At 39.3% G+C, this 21068-nt stretch overlaps 1 protein-coding gene across 2 annotated transcripts in view; it reads left to right on the plus strand.

The window, feature by feature from the left end:
- CA10 (carbonic anhydrase 10) overlaps positions 1-21068 on the plus strand; it is a 170062-nt gene that overhangs the window by 27610 nt on the left and 121384 nt on the right. For both annotated transcript variants that reach the window (XM_064395854.1, XM_064395855.1), the window contains one exon: positions 9294-9368. In XM_064395854.1, coding sequence (XP_064251924.1) covers positions 9294-9368 — 75 coding nt within the window. The remainder of the gene's footprint in view (positions 1-9293; positions 9369-21068) is intronic.

Raw genomic sequence — 21068 nt, forward strand, 5'->3', positions numbered from 1 at the left:
GACTGCAAGTTTCCACATGCTGTAGAATTCAATGGGATTTGAGGCTGTGTGTATTTTCTAGGATCAAGCACCTAATACTGATGCCATACCATTATTTTTGAGGTTAATTGGAAGACCTTGATTTTTACCCCTTGAGTCTGCCTAAGCAGTAATGAATACTTAAATTCTGGACACAGCCCTTTCATGGGAAGACTGACGAAGAAATAATTTCTCTTTCCTGAAGTGAGAGATTTGGGAAAACAACAAAAAAAACTCATGCCTGTGGCAGCTAACAGGACAGTCCCCAATTGTTTGTGCTACTCCCGATGAGTAACTTTGTGTTTAGAGAGTGCAGGGAGCAGCTGGGGGCAGAAACCCAATGAGACATCGATACTTGTATGTGCTGCTCAGGAAGGAACTTAGTGGTTTCCTTTTAGAGGAAACCCTATTAATTTAGCATTAATAATGCATTGAACTTTAAAGCCTCAAGGAGATTGAGGCCATTTCTTTGAAGTTGCTGAGTGTCCCCAAACCATGCTGAAATTGATAATTTGTGGGAGTGGTGGGTGTGCAGGGTGATGGAAACTATGAGCTGCTGTGAAGTTGGTATCACAAGATACCTTGCTGCTTGTTATTGTATTATTTTGTAGAGCTTTTCAGACTTTATATCTGCACATAATTAAACAACTCAGGGGAGAGGAATTAACACAACACAGAATAGGCTGCTGGGTGTGCTGATGCTCCCATCAGAGACTCGGGGAAACACCAAGACAGCCAAATTGTATTAATGTAGTTTGGGTCTGCTGAAGCCCTGAGTGTGCCATCAGTGACTGAGATGAAAGGTGCTGAATCCCCCACTCCTTGCAATCAATATTATGTTCCACTTGCTGCTATACAGCTGCATTTTTTCCCCAGCAATATTTTAATTGCTTTTATTTCTTACAGTACTTCAGCTCTGGAGAAATTTTGACTCTTGTGCCAAAGAAGACAAAGAGCAGTACCTCCTTCAAAAGTAGTATGAACCCCATAGGGGAATGGGACCTGAGGAAGCAGAGACTTGCATCCCTAGTTGGTAGTAATCTCTAGGTAAAACCTTTGGTATTCTTTCACTCAGAGCTGCTCAACTTCCCCAGACAGCAATACAGAAGTTCCCTGTCTCTCAGTTGTTCCAGAAGTGAAATTTTGCCAAAGAAGAAAACACAGAACATGTATTATTTTAAAAATTGAAGCCAATTACATTGTGTAATGCTTCCTTAGTACTCCAGAAAGTTCTTGTAGAGGGCAAACACCGTCTTTTACGTTATGTGGTCTAACTCCTGAACATGGGTTTTAGTCACATTAAAAGCAAAGCAGCTTTATAGGGATGTTTGATATTCTACAAATTGAGTTAGTGGTGGAGAGTTTAATGTCCAGTTGGGTGTTCTTCATAAACATTATTGGGAATTATTCCTGCTCACAGATAGCTTATTTCAACACATTTGATAATATTGAGAGGTCAGAAGTTGTTAAGTAATTTTATTTCTACCCTCCTCAAAAGCCACCTACAGGGGACCAGTAGGTGCAACAGTTTGCTTTTTTACAGTGTAACACCACATTGTCACTGCTGCCTGCTTCCATATGAGCCTGCCTGTGTGAAATCTAACCCTTTGGCCAAGGTTTATAATTGGAATCTTATCAGAAAACAAAATCACAATAAATAGAAAATAGACAAAATAGTCACGTCTCTGTGCCAGAGCAGAGTTCCAATGGTAGTGCCTTACTTTTGCCCTCAGATGTGATAAAATCAGGTCACATCCGCTTTTCTTGTGTTGAATACTGCTTGGAATTCACGGCAGCAGTGAGAGCTTTTACACATGGGGATGGAGGAAGAAGGATTTATGGAATTGGAAAGTATTAACTTAATGAAAGAGCATTTGCATGTTCTCTGAGCAAAATGTTATCCAGAAAAAAAAAAAGGAAAAAAGAAAAAAAATCTGGCCTAGCTTATGAAAGCATTTTATTTATTGGTGCCTTTTTAATCCTTTGTTATGTTTCTCCTCCCTCAGTGTATGCTGATGCTCACAGTGTAGGCTGTGAGATTCATAAGCAGGCCAGCCTTTCTTGTCCTGTAGCTACTCATCTATAAATGATGCTTTGTTCAGTGCCTGAAATGTCTGTTGTTAGGGTCTTTTAATATAAAAAGGCTGCATAAAAAACATCTTATATATACAGCTGAAATTATGTACAGACTTGCTTTAAACAAACTAAATATTAATTACTGAATTTTCAGCTTAATGCATCTGCTTAGTTCCCCTACTGCCAGGTCCATTTCATCCTATTTGCTTTAAGAGGTGTTTGTTGGTGTGAGCCAAAAGCTGGTACTTGTATGACTGAAGGTGTTGAAAGTCATATTTTACATTGAGTAAGTCTATCTTCCCTCCAAATTTTAGGTAACCTACCCTTGGGTTTAACAGTGCACAAAATATCCATGTAAAATTCAGTAATCAGAACTACTTAAAATAATTACAAAGCAGGTGTTGCATAAGATTGTGGAAATGGAGTTCAGCAAAAACAATTAAAACTTTTCTTAAAGCTTTCCTTTTTATTTTGTTTTAAACTGCCCTGTCCTGTTATCTGCAGGACTACATTTCTGTTAGGACTCATGATCTTCTGAAACACTGCAGGGAAATTCCTCTAATTTTAATCTCTGCCATTGGCGCAGCTGTCTTGGATTACTTTGTCAGTGACTGACTAAGACACCTTGAGTGTGAGGAAGCTGCTCAGAGTGAGCTGTGGAACTCTGATGGAAAATCGAGTAGCATTAAATAGCTAAAGCAATAGGCTTATGCTGGCTGGGAGAGAACCAGGATAAGGTTTCTAAGTGAAGATCACACCAGCATCTAATACCATGTAAATATATCTTTCACTTGCAGTGTTCACCATGGTAATCACAGATTTGAGGATTTTATTTTTCTTGTAGCAGACCCTCTGCAATTTTTGTGTGAGTTCCCTATCAAAGCATTAGCAATGACTTAATGTTACACTAAGTTTATGAAACTAATGGCTCATAGTTGCAGCTGGTTTTATTTTTAATCTCATAACTATGCAGAAGGGTATAAATTATAAAAATGTTGTCATATATTTACTGCCATGGCAATACCAGTCAGGTTATCACAAGCAAAACTTCTATGATGTTAGATGAGATAAACCTGCAGAATATTGATATAGCCATCAGAAGAGCTCAGATCAAAAAAATCCAGGTGAAGAAAGATCTTTTCCTAACTGCTGCAAGCCTGATTCTCCCCAGCCTAGCATTTTTCATCTGTGTGAAATGGCAGTAAAGTGAATGGAGAATTCTGATCTGGCAGGGTTCTACTCTTGGTTCAGGCTCAGATATGAATGACATATATGGTGCCATCAGATAAAAGCCTTTCTATGATTCATGTAAGTATAGAACGTAAATAAGTAATTGTAGAATGGCTTTTTTATATCTTGCAAATAAGCATATTTACTGAGGGGCGTTCTGTATTCGATGCAGCATTTTCTGTTATGTTAACATCAGCATTCCAGCAAGATGAAGACTTCTTAGCACTGCAAATGCTTTGCAGGTATTCCTGCAGGTGCTGTGCAGCATCTGCAACGTGGTACCTGGTATCCAATACAGTCCTGTCTGATCATCTTAAAATACATTTACTCGCCCAGTAAGAGCCTTTCTTTTTTGAAACATGAGGCTACTCACTTTAGCCTCTGAGCTAGAGGGAGTTAACTGCTGACTTTATGGGGCATTGGCACTTTGCTGTTTGCATTTACTGTGCATTTTTCTGATCCTGTACAATGCTGTTGCCCTGTGCATGGAAGTGCTAGGAAACAAGAATACACAACAACTTGCAGAATTTAGCCTGTAATTTTTTGCTCCACAATGAGACATACCTACAGTAATCTGACAGAATGAAAGCAACATGTCATATGAGCTCCAAATAAATATCCTGTCTCCTCTGCAGCAGCTTATTGAAAGAGATCTGACATAATGGTGCTGTATCAGCAGAGCTACTAATCTCAGATACCAGAGATTTCTGTGCTAGAGGAGGGAACACTGCACAAATGGAGGTCATTCAGTATCCTGGAGCACTTGGACAATTTTGTCATTTTGGACTGTTCCTGCTAATGGCAGAATACAATGCTGCTGCTAAAAATGGCTGTTGCAGAGTTCCTTGTGCAGGTAACCTTCTGTGGCTGTTCAGAGGAGCTTGTTTATTTTCATGCCTTGTTAAACCAACAATGTTTCTAGGAAGCAAAAGCCATACTCTGGGTTTTAGTGGTAAAAGCAGGAGCCTTGGAGGTATCACAAGTGGAAGTTGTGGGGTTTTTTTGTTTTTTTTAAGATATTTAACCCTCTTTAGGAATAAAGGATTGCTTTCTAGACCTTTTGTCTCCCCCTACCAACAAGGAGCTGCCATGGAGGAGCTGCAGTGTTCTGGTAGGACCACAGCAGTGTCAGAGGCCACACAGAGAGACACATGTCTGTTTATATGGTCCTTGGGTGAGAGAATTGCAGGAAGAAGTACAGTAGTTTAACTGAAATCAGAAGGATGCTGAGAGAATTTTGCTATTTTCATGTGTCATGAGATGGCACATAGGAAGAATCCATTTCCTTGGCAACAATCCTTGAGCCATAAGGTTGAACCTGTTTACTCAGGCACAGAGCCATTCTGTCAGATGGGTATTAATACACCAATTGCAGAGAGCCTGTGTTGTATGTGCATCAGGTGTGAGTGTCCCAGATAGGATTCCCAGCAAGGATTGTCCATATGGCTGTTCATTCTAAATTTATATTCCATTGTACCATTACTAATCCAGGTATGGGTCTGATTATATTTCGAAAATAGGGAACAGCTTTTTCCCCCTTTCGTAAGTCCTCTTGCCCACTTGCATAAGACAGTTTGGAGTGATTGTTTAGAAGTTTCTGGAAGACAAATTTTTCTCCCTGGCCTTACCAGACCTCTTCCTTCTGCATTCAGAGAACTGAGAGCTTTATAAATCTTTTCCCTTTTTAAGTATCTTTTCCCTTTTTAAGTAAAGTCCCTGTAGGGTCCATCCAAGTAAATCTTTGGCACCAAGCTGGATTTCACATGCACTGCAGAGTGGAAATCTGTGTTCAGTCACTCTCTGCATTACTTTGCAGGATGTTTTGCCTGGACTGCTATAAAATGTTGAGGTTTCAGGGTTCAGAAAAGAGCACAGCACTGGAGATTGTCACCCTAACTGCCTCCTCACAACCCCACCTGCCTTGCCTCTTGGTTTCCTCAGTGGACTCAGTTCTCTGTACATCAACAGTGCTGCTAGGGTTGCTCTTGCTCTCCCTTAGATATAGCTAGGGCACAACATCTTAGTTTGGTATTGTATTTCCTGTGTTTCATTTTCATGTGAATTGAAGACATAAGGATCTGATGTCTGGGGAATGTGCAGAGTGATGCCAGGTCATGCTCTTCTCTGATAGCTGAAGCAACTGCACTGGCATCCAATTATTTAGTACAGAGCTTTGATAATCTAGTTTTCTTGCTCATTTCATGCAGCCTGTTCCATACTAATGAAGCAGATATGAAAAAATGTCATCAAAATACTTTTTCCTGCTATTCCTTTTGGAATTAGCTATTGTAAGTATTGGGGTAACCCACTGAAGCAGAACTGCAAAGCCAGCATATTTCAGTTTTGGTTTAATATAAACTCCAACTCTTCTGGACCTGGCATGTATCATTCAGATTGCCCCAGAGTGGGAAAAAGCAATATATTTTTCAATTGTATACATTTTGATGAATGCTGATGTTAGGCAGCTGCATTTGAAAATATCCATCCTACCCGAATTCTTATCTTGCTTTTACCTCTCTAAATATATATGATTTTTTTTCAGCTACTTCTAAAATGCATCTGCCTCTTCCTGGCTGAACCGATTTGAGCTGTGTGTATGACTAAAAGATGCACTTTAATGCAGTGTAATTTCCTGGAAAATTTTAAGTAGAAGAATTATGGCTCTACTTTGTTTGGACTCTTTAGTATCCTCTCCTACTGCCATTTTGGAATCTTTAAGAACTTCTCCTTTTGAGGACATGAAAGCAAGGGCTGAGATTAAAAAAATTGCAGTTCAGACTGGATAGTAACAATTTTCTGCTCATATATTTTGATTGTGAGTTGGGATTTGCCATTTTGCAAATGTTTTTACAGTGCGGTCTAGCACAACTAAGCCATGCACAGTTGGAGTTCTCCAGGCAATGTTATAAAAACTAAAATATGAGGACAATTTCATCTGCAGACTGCAAAGGGTGCACAGTGGAAGAGTCCCTTCAGTGTAACACATCACTACTCAGTTAATGGAACAACATCAGTCCTGCAATGAGAAATCTACATCCATGTGTACCCCATCCCACTGGCATGGCTGGATGTTGGTAAGGCAGTGTATAGGTCCTTCTGTCAGTACATTCCATTAAAGTACATTTAATTAACAGGAGTTTTATTTTTGTTCCTGCAATATACAGTCAGTTAAATCATAAATACTCTTTTGTAACTTGATAGAACACTATGATGGTCTTTATCTTGTATCCCTTTTAGCCTGAATTTCACATCCTCTTCATAATTTCTAATGACAGGAACAATTTTTATTACACTGCTGGAACTTTTCCCAGGGTAGTTGTGTTTTTCATAAATAATACGTGATTTAGAATTGAAACTGCAGCAATAAGCTGGTAAATCCAGCATCTTCTGTAACTGAAAATTTATGTAAAGAAAAATTTGGCCCTAGTGAAAGAGATTGAAAGTGTCTTAAAAAAGAAGACAACTTCAAAATCTAAGTCAAATGATGCACAAGGTAACTGAGCTTTCCGTAGCTCAGGGAGAGTTGCTCTAAATAGGAACATAGCAAGCAAACCACAGGTGAAGACAGAACATATTGGTATATCAGCTCTTTGCTCTTATGGAGATCAGCTGAATGTTTGTCTTGCTGTGTGTCTGTGTGCCCTTTGAAAATATTTCCAATTAATAGTGACTTTACATTTTGACCACAAAGTTTGCTCGAATTCCAATTTAAAGACAAAGAGAAGCGATGACAAAGAGCAGCAAAGATGTCCAAATTCTGCTCATTTCTGCTCTTGGCTTTTCAGGACTTTGGAGAAGTCATTTAGGCAACAAGTCTTATCAGGGCAAACCTCATACAAAGCTTAGGCTTTTTGTGGCTACAACCTTCAGAATATTGATCAGAGAAACATTTTCTTGTGTTCCTGCACTGTGCTCCAAGATGCTCTCACACTGTGAAAGAGCTGCATGTCAGAGACACCAGTCACAAGCATGTTTTTGCCAAGTTACCTGGGTGGCTGAAGAGGGGGAACAGGTGTGGGTGCTCCAGAATTTGTGAGTTGAAATATATGAGAAAATCTTTTGACAAAAAATAGCTCACGAAAGGTATAGAGCGAAATTGAGTGTTGTGCTGGTGCTGGCTAGCTTTGCTAACTTCTTGCAGTGCAGATTTTTTCTGTGGAAGAACCAAAAACAAATGTTTGGGTGACCTTAGCCAAGGCAGCAGGCTTGGACACCATATGCCTGTCCAATCTGAACTCGGAAAAGCTTTTTTCATCCTGTCTGTTTGGTGTGCCCATAAAAGGTTGTCTGATACCTAGGTATTATGATCCCTTGACCAAAAAGCAACTTAATATTAAATCAGCTGAGGTTGCCAAAGGGAGCAATGCTGTAGCTGATTGGGACATTTGGACCAAAGAACTAGTGGTACTTTAGATACTTGGATGTGTGCAATAAATGACGGACAAAACTATCAAAGAAATTTTTATCGTACAAAAGAGAGATGTAGGAAATAAAATCACAGGAAGTTCTCAAGATCTTACAGAGATAGTGGATACAAGTGTAGACATATCTGAAGGCTTTAATGGACGAGACTTATTACAACAATAAATAGTAACTACTATCAGATTTGACTTATACCCTTTGAATAGATCTTTTATAGCATTAAAAATTGCAGTGGTGTAAAATAGTAATGCTTAAAGCAAGTAAGAGAGGTGCCTGAAACAAGCAAAAAGAAATATGTATTGTAGTAGAGCTTTGTAATGCAATGTAGTCAATAAGAAACCAAGTTAAGAGAGTTTCTTTGTGGTTGTACCAAGAGGGGGAAATATGGGAAATGGTAAAGGTAAAAAGATTTCCAGAAAGCTGTAAAAGCAGGCCTTAGAAAGAGAAAGGAGAGAAAACTTGGAACTAGATGCAGCTGCAAAGTCTGAAAGTAGAAAAAGTTACAATAGTACAGTAAGCAAGGACACGGAACAATAGCTTGAGTTTCAGACTTGGCTAAGATGGATCTTAAGACTGTAGAAAAATATGCTTTGCAAGGTAATTGGAGGTTCTAAGCTTAATAATGAAGTACTGTGTATTGTGAATAGAGAGCATACAAGCAGGCACTGTGTGAAGCGGGTGTGCTTTTAGTGATTGCCTAGAACAATTGTCTGTAAGCTTTAGCAATATGCTATTGGCTGGAAAGTTTTTAAAATGCTCTGCAACAAATAAATCTTCGGCTGCTGCTGGCAAGACGTGAGCTATTGCCATCTTTCTATTGTCTCAACCATGTAATGAGGCTGATGCTGCAGTGAAATCTCAAGGAATGTATCCCAGCAGTCCCATTCTGTTCATGAAAAACCACCAACACAGACAGAGAAGATGGAAAAAACCAAATTCCCGCCTCAGCACTGGAACCTGAGCCAGTGTTGGGGAAGCTGTGGGCTGTGCCTTTCTGGCCTGGTTTTGGAACTCGGAGCTCATGGGATGACATGGAGCAGTGACAGACACAGATATTGTTGGCTGTGGTTCACTCTGCCACTTGTTCGCATGCAAAGTGAAAGATCATTGGGAAACTCAGGAAAGGAAGGGCAGAAACTGCTTTTCAGTCAGACAACTTGGACTCAGCTATTGACTACTCTGCACTCGTTTTCTCAGCATTTTTATCCCATATTGACTTTATAGGTAGCACAGAAGCTACTGGTAGTGCTATAAATCCTCATTTTCTACCTGAATTGTTAAGTTTCATGATCAAGTCTTCCAAAGCAGAGTGTATTTTACTGTGTGATGAACAGGGACAAAGTTCTCCAAGATACATATGCATAGCATGATTCTATAGATTGAATAAATTGAATAAAGGTCACCTAGGAATTGGAGTGACTCTTCTGTAGAGGAAGAGTTACCTTGTAACTTGTACACTCTTACCTTGTTTAAAGTTCCTAAAGTTTAGCTAATTAAGTCCTATGTTTTGCCCTAATTTTATAGTTTCTTTGATTATTTCTTTCTAGCTCAACAAAATTCACCAAAAATCCATGAAGGCTGGTGGGCTTATAAGGAGGTGGTCCAGGGAAGCTTTGTTCCTGGTAAGTGTAATTTTAAAATTTTAGATTTCCTTAAATTTTTTTTTTACTAGAATTAATATAGTTGGATTTTGGGAAGATATTTTGTGTTAATTTGTTTTCATTGCAAAGTTTTTTAGTTGGCAAGTACTCAACATCACACTATTGGCAAAGTGCAGAAAGGTTTCTGTTAATCCATCATCCAGACCGTGGCTGTTTTTCAGGGAAGAAATCACTTTGATGACATTCCTCATTTCTCTCAGTAAAACCAACATGATGCTGCTTTGTGAGTGTGTGTGTTCTGTACGTAGAAAAGGGAAAGGGGCTGAAAAGTATTACTGTTAACTGGATGAAATAATTTATCTGTTGCAACACTTCTAGGTAATAGCATTTCTACAATTTCAGTTAGATTTTAGAGTAGATTAGCACAGGAACCCACTACATGCAATTGTCACTGATTTTTGTTTAGTAAATAAACTGTGACAAAAAAAAATTAAATAACTGGGCTTCATTGAGATTTAGTAAATGATAATCAAGAGGCAGCTAAAAGGATTCTGTGCAGTATCTTTTCAGTGTGATTGAGATTAATATGCATTACTTGATGTGTATTAGCTATATCTTATAAGGTAAAGTAGTGCTTCTTCAGGTTTTATCATGAATGCATCAAGAAAACTGCTATGTGATCCTTATTTTCTCATAATATTAGAAAATGTTGCTTGGCTGTTGTGTGAGCTGTTCGTGAGGATCTGTAGATTTGACCTATCATCAGCTGCTTTCAGTGTTGTGGGAACTGTTACAACCTGACAGTCATCTGAAATTCCCAAAATGCTGATTGCTGTGTTATGAATTCTAGTGCAAATGAGATTAAGTATTTCAGCCCACACATTTCTGGCACTGAAATGGTTGTGAAAATCTACAGGCCTGGAGCTTAATTACATATTGATGTAGCATAAAGTAGCTTTTCAGATGTACTTGAGATTGGTTTGGGCTGTCAGACACACTCCAGTGTATTGTGCATGTTTAGTTCCTCATAGTGACAGCAGGGGAAGAAACCTGTAGAATATAATCACCTGATTTCAAGATTTTTCCGCCTGCCTGAGTTTCATAACTCAGGTAGATTCCTGGCAGAAAATGAATGAAAAAAATATTTGCTAAACAGGCATAAACTTAAAGTTACTGAGAAAAATAATATAATTGTCAGAATGTGTAAGAGCCATAACCAAGGATGCAGGGACTCCAGGCAGCTTATTACATCCAAGATGTCACAGCAGTCTGAGGTTGTGGGTGACAGAGCCTGTGCCCACAGCTGTCAGCTCCAGCTGCAGACAGGCCTGAAGACCCTTTAATTTTGATTACAATGCATTATATACTTTTCTTTGCTGAGCATCTTAATACAGAAGAACCAAGCTATAGCTTAACTTTTACCTATAAACTATCATAACTACTGTAATTACCGTATTCATGTTACTATTCTCCCATCACTAAAAGTTAGTATGTTACGGTTTAAGCTAGAAGTTGTTTTTCAGTTTTGTTGCAGTGGAAAATTCTGAGACCTTTGTTCTACTTGCAACATTGGTAGTCTTGTTTGCCTGTGGTATCTTTATTCTTGGAAACAACATCTTGTTGAGGTAGGTTTATCATTTGCTCTAAGCCATAAAAACCCCTTCTAACTAACATACCCTTTGCCTTTTTAGTTATCCAGTAAAAGTGGATCGACAATTCTTTTCTTCTGTATCAAAAGTTGCTTTCATTTTTATTCCTTCTTCTGATTCTACATTCAAAAATCTTTCTGCCAAGCACACATATCTGTGAGACTCTCTTGTCAAACTTTCATCCTTCCCAACAAGAATGTAAAGAAACCTGTGATCAGTTCATGCTTATGGTGTTCTGGTCTTAATACTGTGAGACATTTAGGCTTAGGAACATCCTTGAAATATGAATGAGGAAATAGTGATGACTCAGAAACTTCTGGGAAGGAAGAACTTTTAGAGTGGTGTGGAGGGACACCTTTCTGAGGGAAACCTGAATTATCAATGTGTTGAATATCTGACTAACCCAGCACACATTCTCAAGAACTGGTCCAGAAAATCAGTAATGAACAACTCACTGAAGCAACCTTGAAGAAAGCAAAGGGAATTTGGATGTACCTTTCTTTCAAATTAAACTGCAACATGTCAGCCTCAGCAGAAGAGAAAAATCCCGTGAGACTTTACAGTACAAACAACTAATTTTTTCTCCTAGATTTGGGAGCCTTTGAAAACCATATTTAAAGTATTTCAAGGCTGCATTTGTGGCTGTGCTCTCAGACTAACACATCACAAAGGATCTGTTGGTGCATATTAAGATTATCCATGTTGGTGGCAGTCCTGTATCAGATCTCACGTGAGATGCTAATTAGCACCTGAGAAGTGAGAGCTGCCGGGCAGACTGAGGAGCTGTTGCTGGAGTTGCTGATGTGCACTGAAGCAAACAGCTACAGCCATCTGCCATGGATGTTTTCTTCCCACAGCTGTTTGTCCTGACCCAGGGCTGGAAGTGAACACCCCCAAAGATATTAGAAAGGAGTGTTGGTCCACCAGCCTGTCACTGCAGTTCAGAACTGGCATCTCAGCTAATATCACATGAATCCAGCTCTGTAGCTGCTTAGGGGAGCAGCCACAAATGCAGAGATGATTAATTAGGGGCAATATAATTATAAAACACTCCAGGAGGAGTTGCCGGAATTTGTCTATCACAGCTTTAGCTGGGTAAATACTTTTCACCTACGCAAAGCCACTGTGTGTCTTTGAACTCTCACTTCTTCCATGAAGAGCTGTGTAAGAATGAAGTTAGGAGTGTATCACCTGGGTTAGAATGTGCTATTCATAGGTTTTTCTGCTTAGTTTGTTTTGAAGCATTTAAGCCAAGTCCTAAAAATACACTGGATCCTGTGCAGATTTGCCATTGAGCAGCTCATAAAATCAAGGCATATTTCATTACATTTCCCCAAATCTAGACTCCCCATATTGTGGGATAGATTTTAGAAAAAAATAATTTAAATCCCTTTCTAATGTTCATCTGGACACAGGTTTTTTCCCTGCTATAAGCCACTGAGCTGGAGTCAAGGATGTGTATCTCACAGAAGGGAAGGATGTAGGCAAATTTCCCAAATTTTCTTCTTTCAGTGCTCCAAGAAGAGGCAGCATTGAGAGCTGGCAGGTTCTCTCAGCACAGGAACTGTGGCTCAGGTCTGTCTTGGTGCCCAGCCTTGAAAGAGAGATGCAGAGTTCTCAAATGCAGGAAGGAAAGTTAATCAAGGCTGGATTCGTGTATCTGCAGCTAGAGCAGAAACCACTCTCCATCTCTCAGCTGTTCTACAAACAAAGAATTGCTCTTATGATTTAAATCATGTAGACAAGTAGAAAAGTAGAAAGTAAGTAGAACTTCAAAATGTTAATTGAATGCAAATTAGGTTCCAAATTAAATTTCAGGGAATGTTCAAGGATGAAGAAGGAATACTTTCCTTTATGCATGGTGATTTGCATAATAAAAAAATAATTTATATTATTACAAACGCTTATTACATAGACTTTTTCTGGTGTGGAATATCGAAGTAGTTCTTGATGGGTTAAAACACCTTTAAATAGCCTTTTTCATGTCTTTTCTTTGGCTGTGACTATGAATATGTGGTGTCACTGAAGTCATGCAAGCAATTTCCAGCTGACCAAGACACTCGTATTCCAAATTCATTGGTATCTTGTTGTTTCTTCAAATAGATGTGTATAACCTTTGATAATCGTTGTGATTGCATTGACTCTTTTCATACTGGTCCCGTTTTTTCATACCATTATGAAAGTGGGCTTTGGTAAGCATAAAATATAAAGGTTGTTAAATCTAATTTGTGATCACAGAGTGCACTTGGCAAACCTCCATTCTGTTGTGGAAACTCTGGACTATGTGATAGTACAAGCATGTAAGTGTTTCCTTGCCAGGGAAGACATTGTCTTGGGCTCCCCTACTGAATTATACCAAATCTAAAGTTACTTTATAGGGTGCTAATGCCAACCTCAGCTAACAGGAGGATATCCATCAAATAATGAGTGAACATTGCTGAGGGAGCAAATGATGTTCTCCTTCCTTGTAATAAAAGCTGTAAATGAACTCTGATTGCAGATGAAGATCTCCATCCACCAGGATTCATTGTTGGCCACAGATCACCAGTCAAAGCCTGCCTTTTTTCCTGAGGTTCTGAGATGATAAATCCCCTGTTCATGGTTCCTTCACAACTTGATTTACACTAAAAGGGAAAAAAACTGCTGGAGTTCTGTGATGCTATTCCTGCCTTTTGCAAGGATGCTGACCTTGACCACCTGGCAACGCAGCACTGGCTCAAAACATGGGCACTGGTTTGTCCATGGCTTGAAACTGAGAGATGAAAAACTCAAACCCACACACTTGTTAAACTTTCAGCTCTCAGTTGTGCCACCCTGCAGTCACAGAGGGGCCTGTGTCATACACTGAGATGGTGATCACTTAGTGTGGCTGCCTGAACAGCAAAAACCAAACCTGCTGATTCCTACTCCTGCACTGCTCACTTTTCTAACTATAACATTTCTCCTGGTCTTATTTTGGAACTTCAGGAGGCTGCAGCATCTCTCACCATCTGGTGCATTTTGCTTATCAGTGAAAACAGTGGTGCTGTCTGAGCTACAGCAGTACTTTAAACAGTATGCACACACCCTTCAAAATCATGCAGTCTGCTGTTGCCTCTGAGGAATTAACCAGCCATATATAATTATTTATTGGAACAATAATAGCAGTTTTTCTTTTAGAAAGCAATATTTTAGAACAGTTCATTTCTTCAGGGTGATGGAACATAGATACTGGAAATCATTCACTTAGTGATTTGAACTTAGGTTACTATATATAATATGTCAGCTTTGGTTGTCAGTTAAAAATAGCTTGAAGGAAATATATTTCATAACAGAAATATTCCTGGTTTCTCACTTCCTTTGGTGATTCTGCAAAAATTGACTCTTTACAAACTATGTAGCTATTAAGGAGACTAGATTTAAAAAAAAAAATATGGGAGTTAAATATAATACAACATGGACTTTTTCCCAGTTACAATACCTGGTGGCACCATGATTTGGTGCCACCCATCTATTCAGTCCTTTCTAAAAGGGGGACTTTTCAATAAAGTTACTGTTTTACATATGGCCTGTAACTGCAGCCATTTCACAAATAGATCTCTAAATGCTGTTTTTCCCTCTAATTCAGTCCTTTGATGAAAGAAAAAAAATGTTTTAGGGTGCCAGCAAAGTGAACTAATCACAGTAAAGTGCTCTGAAGACCTAAAATTTTAAACCTTCACAAACTTGTGACTGAAACACAGTTCTTTGCTAATGTAGTCTCAAATCCATTTTCTTTTAACAGCCTAATCCTCTTTCTTAGCTGTGGCTTTTCCTCCTCAGTTACAATTGGTATCCATGATGGTACCATGGCGCAGATGTACCCTGGCCTTTACTTTGTTATCCTGACATGACCAAATGATTCAAGTTGTCTTTCTGCCTGTTCCTAGTCCCACCAGGCACTGCAAAGGTCAAGCTTCCCTTGTTATAACCACCACATGAAGTGCCAGGTTGGACCTTGCTGTGCCACCAGCTGTCCAGGGCCTGTCCTGCTGCACCTGCAAGTTTCCCTGCCAGGACGTGAGCAGTGTCCCTCTTCTGCTTCAGGAAAGTGCAAATAAGGAAAACCTTGAAGGCAGTGACTTGCAGATTCTTGTCAGATATTGTCCCTCACACTGGCTGCTAGGTTAGATAATGTTTTTGGTGTGGGAGTACTCCAGATGAAGTTGAAAATCTTCTTTCTGATGAAGCTGAAAATCCTCTTTCCCACTATCCTGAAGCGGATGCTGTTTATCTTGCAGTGACACTAAATATGGGTTACAAGCACAAAGAACAATTAAGTACCAGGAATTTTTTGCATAACTGTAGCTACCAAAACCTGCATGGATGATGGCTTGTAGCTGGGAAGAAGTTCCAGAGGTTAATACCATTTGGACAGTCATTTACTCAGCAGTATTCAAAATATGCGCTGTCCTACAACACTGTGTGTTTACAATCTCTACAAAACCTTGCAGTGAAAAGTCAGTGTGTGATCTTACAAGGGTTCATCATTACATGATGAGCACATCCTCTTAAGCTTCTGCTTAAGAAAAGAAGGCTCATCCCTGTGCACTGCCTTAGCATATTCTATGGGAATAGAATATATCTTAGTATTGTAACCTGAGGCAGTCAGGTAGGAATTCAGCTTCTTGTTCACTAAGACTGTTCACATCAGGATATTATAGTGACTTCAGGAAGAAGATTCTAATTACACTAGTGATGTAATCACCAGCACCAATGAGGACTTTATATAAACACAGTGTGCAGCTTTTAATTTGCACATCTAATTAAGAATTTAAAAAGAAAAGTAAATGAGACTGTTACCTAAAGGTGGATACATCCTATGGTATGCAAGTACTCTCCTAATAGACAGCTATGCTTTTACTTGTAAATACAGATTCATGGGGTTATTTGATCATAGCATTTCTTCAGTAACCTGAAGAACGTGGAACTATTATTATTATTTGGATATTATTTTATATTATAATATTATTTTATATTATATTTTATTTTTATTGTTATTATTATTGTTGTTGTTATCATTATTATTATTACTATTGTTATTATTGTTATTATTATTTGGATAACGTGGAATTATTATTTGGAGAAGTTTTACATGCTGTTACTTACACAGAGTAAAATACAAATATTCTATACCATCAGCCCATCATGGCATATCTGGGCACATACTGTTTGTGGTCAGTGATAGATTTATCCTCTCAGAACTCACCACAAAATAGTCACCTACTTAATGCATTTCCAGGTACCTGCTGTCCCTGTGAGCTGTAAATCACATTATTGTGGTTAATGAATCTGCCCAAAAAAGGAACCTTCCTGAATCTTATTGATTTTTTTTTTTCCTAGCACTGAAAATATTACTTTAAATTGTCACCTTTTACCTTTCTGGATAGAGACTGATTTTATATTGGGGCACTTGTTCACTTCATATTTATATAATGTACAAAAAAAATGCATTAGTATTTCCAGACCAAGCAGTCACCAACTTTATAGCCAGGACATAAACCCTGAAAATAACAGCATAACATCATAATGGGAAACCTGACAGGTCGTTAACTACAGCAGTGCAAACAGCATGCCTGTAATTCACAAGTGCTTGTAGACAACAGCCTGGCCTGCAGCCTTTCAGAGCCTGCAGCATTTCAGAGCCTGTATGACCCATAAAAATACTCAGGGATGGAGCACAAAATAACCAGGTCACACTGGAAGTTGTTCACTTGACACCAGAGCACATAGCAGACAGATGTTCTACCCCAGCACAGAGGTGGTTCTTTAGGACCCTTTTATGACCTCCTCTAATTTATTCTTCCTGTGTCTTTAATATATATGAGTTTGTCGTGAGGATTTTGGTGAAGAATGAAGGTCTTTATTCAGAGAGATCATTTTACAAATATTAAATGAGATGCAGACTAAATGGAAAAATGGATAAGCTGAGTTCAAGACAGCAGTTGGAGGCTGGGAGAGAATCATGCAGCCAGTTCAGATATGTCTGTGCCATCAGGCTGGTCTGCCTGGTGTCCCTGTGCTGTTGATTAAAGAAGAAAAAAATGTTCCTGTGGATCCTTTGAATCAGCCCTGTGCTTTGGCTGACATGAAGCAGTGCAGCTGGCCCAGCAGAGAAGCAGCAGGATGGGCACTGAGGGCCTGGCACCTCTTGCACAGGCATTACCAGAGCTGCCACTGCAATTAATAGAACTGGAGAATGTTACAAATTACTATCTGCAGTGACATTTTGTCACTATCTCATACTATAACTTCAGAGGCAAGGCAGGAAGGAAGCTGGATATGTCTAGGCCAAGGAACAGCCCCATTCCACAGCCACTTGTTCCAGTTCAAAATGAAGCCCAAAGGCTGAAAGCACTTGCAGTAAAACAATGACATTTCAATCGACAGATGAAGAGATTGGATTTTTCCTCCTTGCTTATAAAATTGGTCAAGTTGGGTTTGGTTGAGTCTCTGAAATCCAGGCATCATGTGGTTTCTACACTAGAATAATTAGGATACAAGTCTGGCTGAAGTAGTTGCTACAAAAGCAAGAGCTGCTTCCGATTTAGAAAATCCTAGGTTATTACTCCTGTCTGAAAATAGGTCACACTGGAAACAGTGGGATTTGCTTGTTGAGACAAATACTACAGCCCTTGAATAAAGGCCATTAGAAGCTGATTCTTAAAAAAAAAAAAAAAAACAAAAAAAACAAAAACAAAACTATTTACAAGATTGTATTCCCTTTACAGTGGTTTTATTTAAAACCATCTCTTTCAAGTTTTTTAACTGCAGTGAAATTATTTATTTCCACAGCTGTGCAGTGAGCCTCCATCTCTTTTGCCCCAGAGTGTTCACACTGCAATTCCATTAATAATGTCCTTTTTGAGGAAATCACATTTTAATACTGTATCCTGTGCTTCTCATGGAGGAGAGGGGCTGAATGGGAGGATTAAACCTGTGCACTGGCATCATGCTGGTGTTACCCACAGCAGTACCAGGTAGAGGATGAGCAGCAGGATGCTCAGCTGTGAGAGGAGCTGCTCCTCCAAATCTCAGTCAGGTGCAGTTAAAGCCATATCAGGATGCAGCTGGGAGTGATAGCTAATTCCCAGCTTTAGTCCCAATTTAGAACTGCAGGATTTAGCTTTCTGTATGACTCAGAATACAGCGTATGACATAGGAGAGAACATCTCAGATTATGAAGTCAACGCTTCTGTTTTTCCAAACTGGGCTACCTACGTAGGTCATGGCTTCAGATTTCCCTTTCATGAGTGCATGTCAGGGCATTTCCCAGGAAGGAGTTCAGATTACATTTTGCTTTTCCTATACTGCAGTTGGGCATCTTCAAATAGCTTTTCTTCCTTCAGATGAGGCTTTCCTAAAATAAAGAACAAATGACTAAAGTCTAATTGGCTATGGCTGAAACACTTATATTGCATGGCCTTGGCAGGCTCTATTATCCACACACTGACATCTTCAGAATTACTTAATATTTTAATGTGCATTTAAAATTGGTTAACAGGAGTATAAATTAAACTAACAGCAAAACTTGTCTCTCAGGGTTTTATTGCTCATTGTAATTTTATGTTTATGGGCTTGCTGCTTTGTGGGAGGACTTGTGCTGGTTTAGTTTCAGAGAGTGCAGTAGGGAGAAAGAAGGTGGTGCCTCACCCAGAGCCTGGTGAAACTGATGGAAGTCCTGCCATTTAACTGTCTTGGGGCAATGGTCACATCTTTCTCACTGCCAAAGACTTGGATTTACTTTTCCAGTTTAGAACATTGTCCAGAGAAAATTTATATTTAAATACAATTTGAAATACTTTTCCCAAACTTATTTTACATGATTCTTCATGCAACTCCTGTGCCTCGTTTAGTAAAAAAAGAGTAACCAAGAGGGGAAAAAAAGATGAAAATTACATATTTGTTGAGCTGTGACATAAGGGTTGTGTGTTAAAGAAGCTGCTCCTCTTGACCTTAACAAGCAGCTTTTTCCCATGAGAAAGTGCATACAAAAGATCATCTGCAACCATAAAAACCTGTGTGAGAATGCTTCAATTAAGCAGCCCAGAACACTGGACTGTGGAGGCTGTGTGGAATGTGTGAGAGTGTCCAAGATCAAAGAGCAAGAAACATCTGCTCTGCCATTTCTTTGTGTGATTGGTTAGTCTCCTCATCACTATGGCTGCATAGTTTGATCCTAAACTTGTACACTGAAAAAACATATAAATACTGGTGTGTGCTTAATAAAGTGATTCTGTTGACTTAAAACAGGGTCTGTGTTTTTTCCAGTCGCTACACTTTTTGTAGAGATATGACTCAGTTCCTACACCTCTCAGGGAAACCCAGATGGAATTCTGGAAAGGCCAGAGGAAAAGTACTAATTAAAGTGGCAAAAATTTAATTGAATTAAAAGACATGAAGCTCTTCTCCTTTTCGCAGTTTTTTCTGCCTTACCATTATTTGTCCTTTGTTGCTGATTCTGTAACTACTCTTTTCACAGCCTTTTCTCAATTAATACATTAATAAATTACATCTGGGCAGGCTCAGATATTTGCTTAAGGAAGTAGTCACTGTAAGAGATGACTCAGAAACTCTTCCAGCTTGTTACATCAAGTAATGAATATTTATGGTTATTGGTATCCGTTTCTCATAATAAACACTTTACATTTGCATAGTTTTTGCATTAAAACTTTGCCTAAAATACCATTAGATTGTAAACATAAAGACATGAAGGAGCTTCAGAATGTGAATATTATGAAATACAGAAGAAAAAGAAACTTCCTTGGTTTCACACACAACACACACAACTTTGATTTAGAAAGTGCAGATTGAAACACAGGAGTTGTTTTTTCCAACAGTTTTCACTTTCAGAGCTGGGTTAGTGTAGCAGTGTGAGTAGATGGTGAATTGCTGCTATCTTCCCAAAAGTGTCTCCACTGGAAGGCATTTGGGCAGGCACACAAACAGTCACACTGTCCGCACACACCACGGACAGCTTGATGAATGAAAAGCAGGAGGGGTCTTCTGTATGGAATTCCAACAGAGTTTGTTGAAGCTGCACGCCAAAGGAGTCCAGGGATAGAAGACAGGGAAAAAAGAGGGTCCAAGTTTAAGTATAGGGAAGCAAGAGCGGGACAGGGCATGCAGGGCACAGTATCAGGGACCAATGATCTGAGGGCACAGGGGTGGCACAAAGGCATGGCAAAGGGCAAGAACCAGTAGGGAATGGAATGCCTGGGGGGATAAGTGGGGATACAAGGACCAGTGAGCAAAGAGGGAACAGTGAGCTTTCTAGAACTGGGGTACCAACATGGTAAAAGGGGTAGGTAAAGTCAACTGGCCAATGGGGAAGGCAGAAGTGGGATCAGTTAACATGGTGCCACAGAGCACCGTGGCAGAAGCTTTTTTCCTCAGCTTGACTTATGGGGAATACCTGGAGCCTATGGTCTGTGCTTCCAGGGCATGATCATCAGTCCTTCCCTGGCATGCTCATGGGCCTCCACAGTTTAGCAATCTTAGTTCTGGTTTGTGGGCTTGTCGAGATTGATGTCTAGATCTGCAAACTTTATTCAAGTACTTCAAAATGCAAATGACTGGCCAAGGAAAAGAAGGTAAATATGTGATACACAGCTTCTTCCAAAAGGCTCTGAGAATTTGGCATCTAACTGGCTTAGGTAAGAAGATCCCAGGAGGCACCTACTGTATCATTTAGTGCGTGAAGATCCTCATAATTCTGTCTGTAAAGTTCCAAAGAACTCAAATAATCTTTAAGAACTTCAGTGCCTGGAAGAGTATCCTTTGTTCTCTTAGGGGTTGAAAGTTGGGTAAGTAACTGAAAAATCAGTTAACCCCCCACCTCCTAAACCCTGCCACAAATGGAAATCCAGAGAAAGTTAAATGCCTTTAAAGAACTATAGGCAGCAGAAATGGGTTCAAGTGAAAGATGTTCTTGTTTCTTGCCTGCTTGTGGGAAGATTTCTGGTAAACTGTTTCTAATGTGCCCTTCAGGAAGCTGTTACTGAGAGACTGGCATTTAATTTTCAATTTCCTGCCTGACCTTGTTCTGCAATAT

This window comes from Passer domesticus, chromosome 20 (assembly GCF_036417665.1).
Source record: "Passer domesticus isolate bPasDom1 chromosome 20, bPasDom1.hap1, whole genome shotgun sequence".
NCBI lineage: Eukaryota > Metazoa > Chordata > Aves > Passeriformes > Passeridae > Passer > Passer domesticus.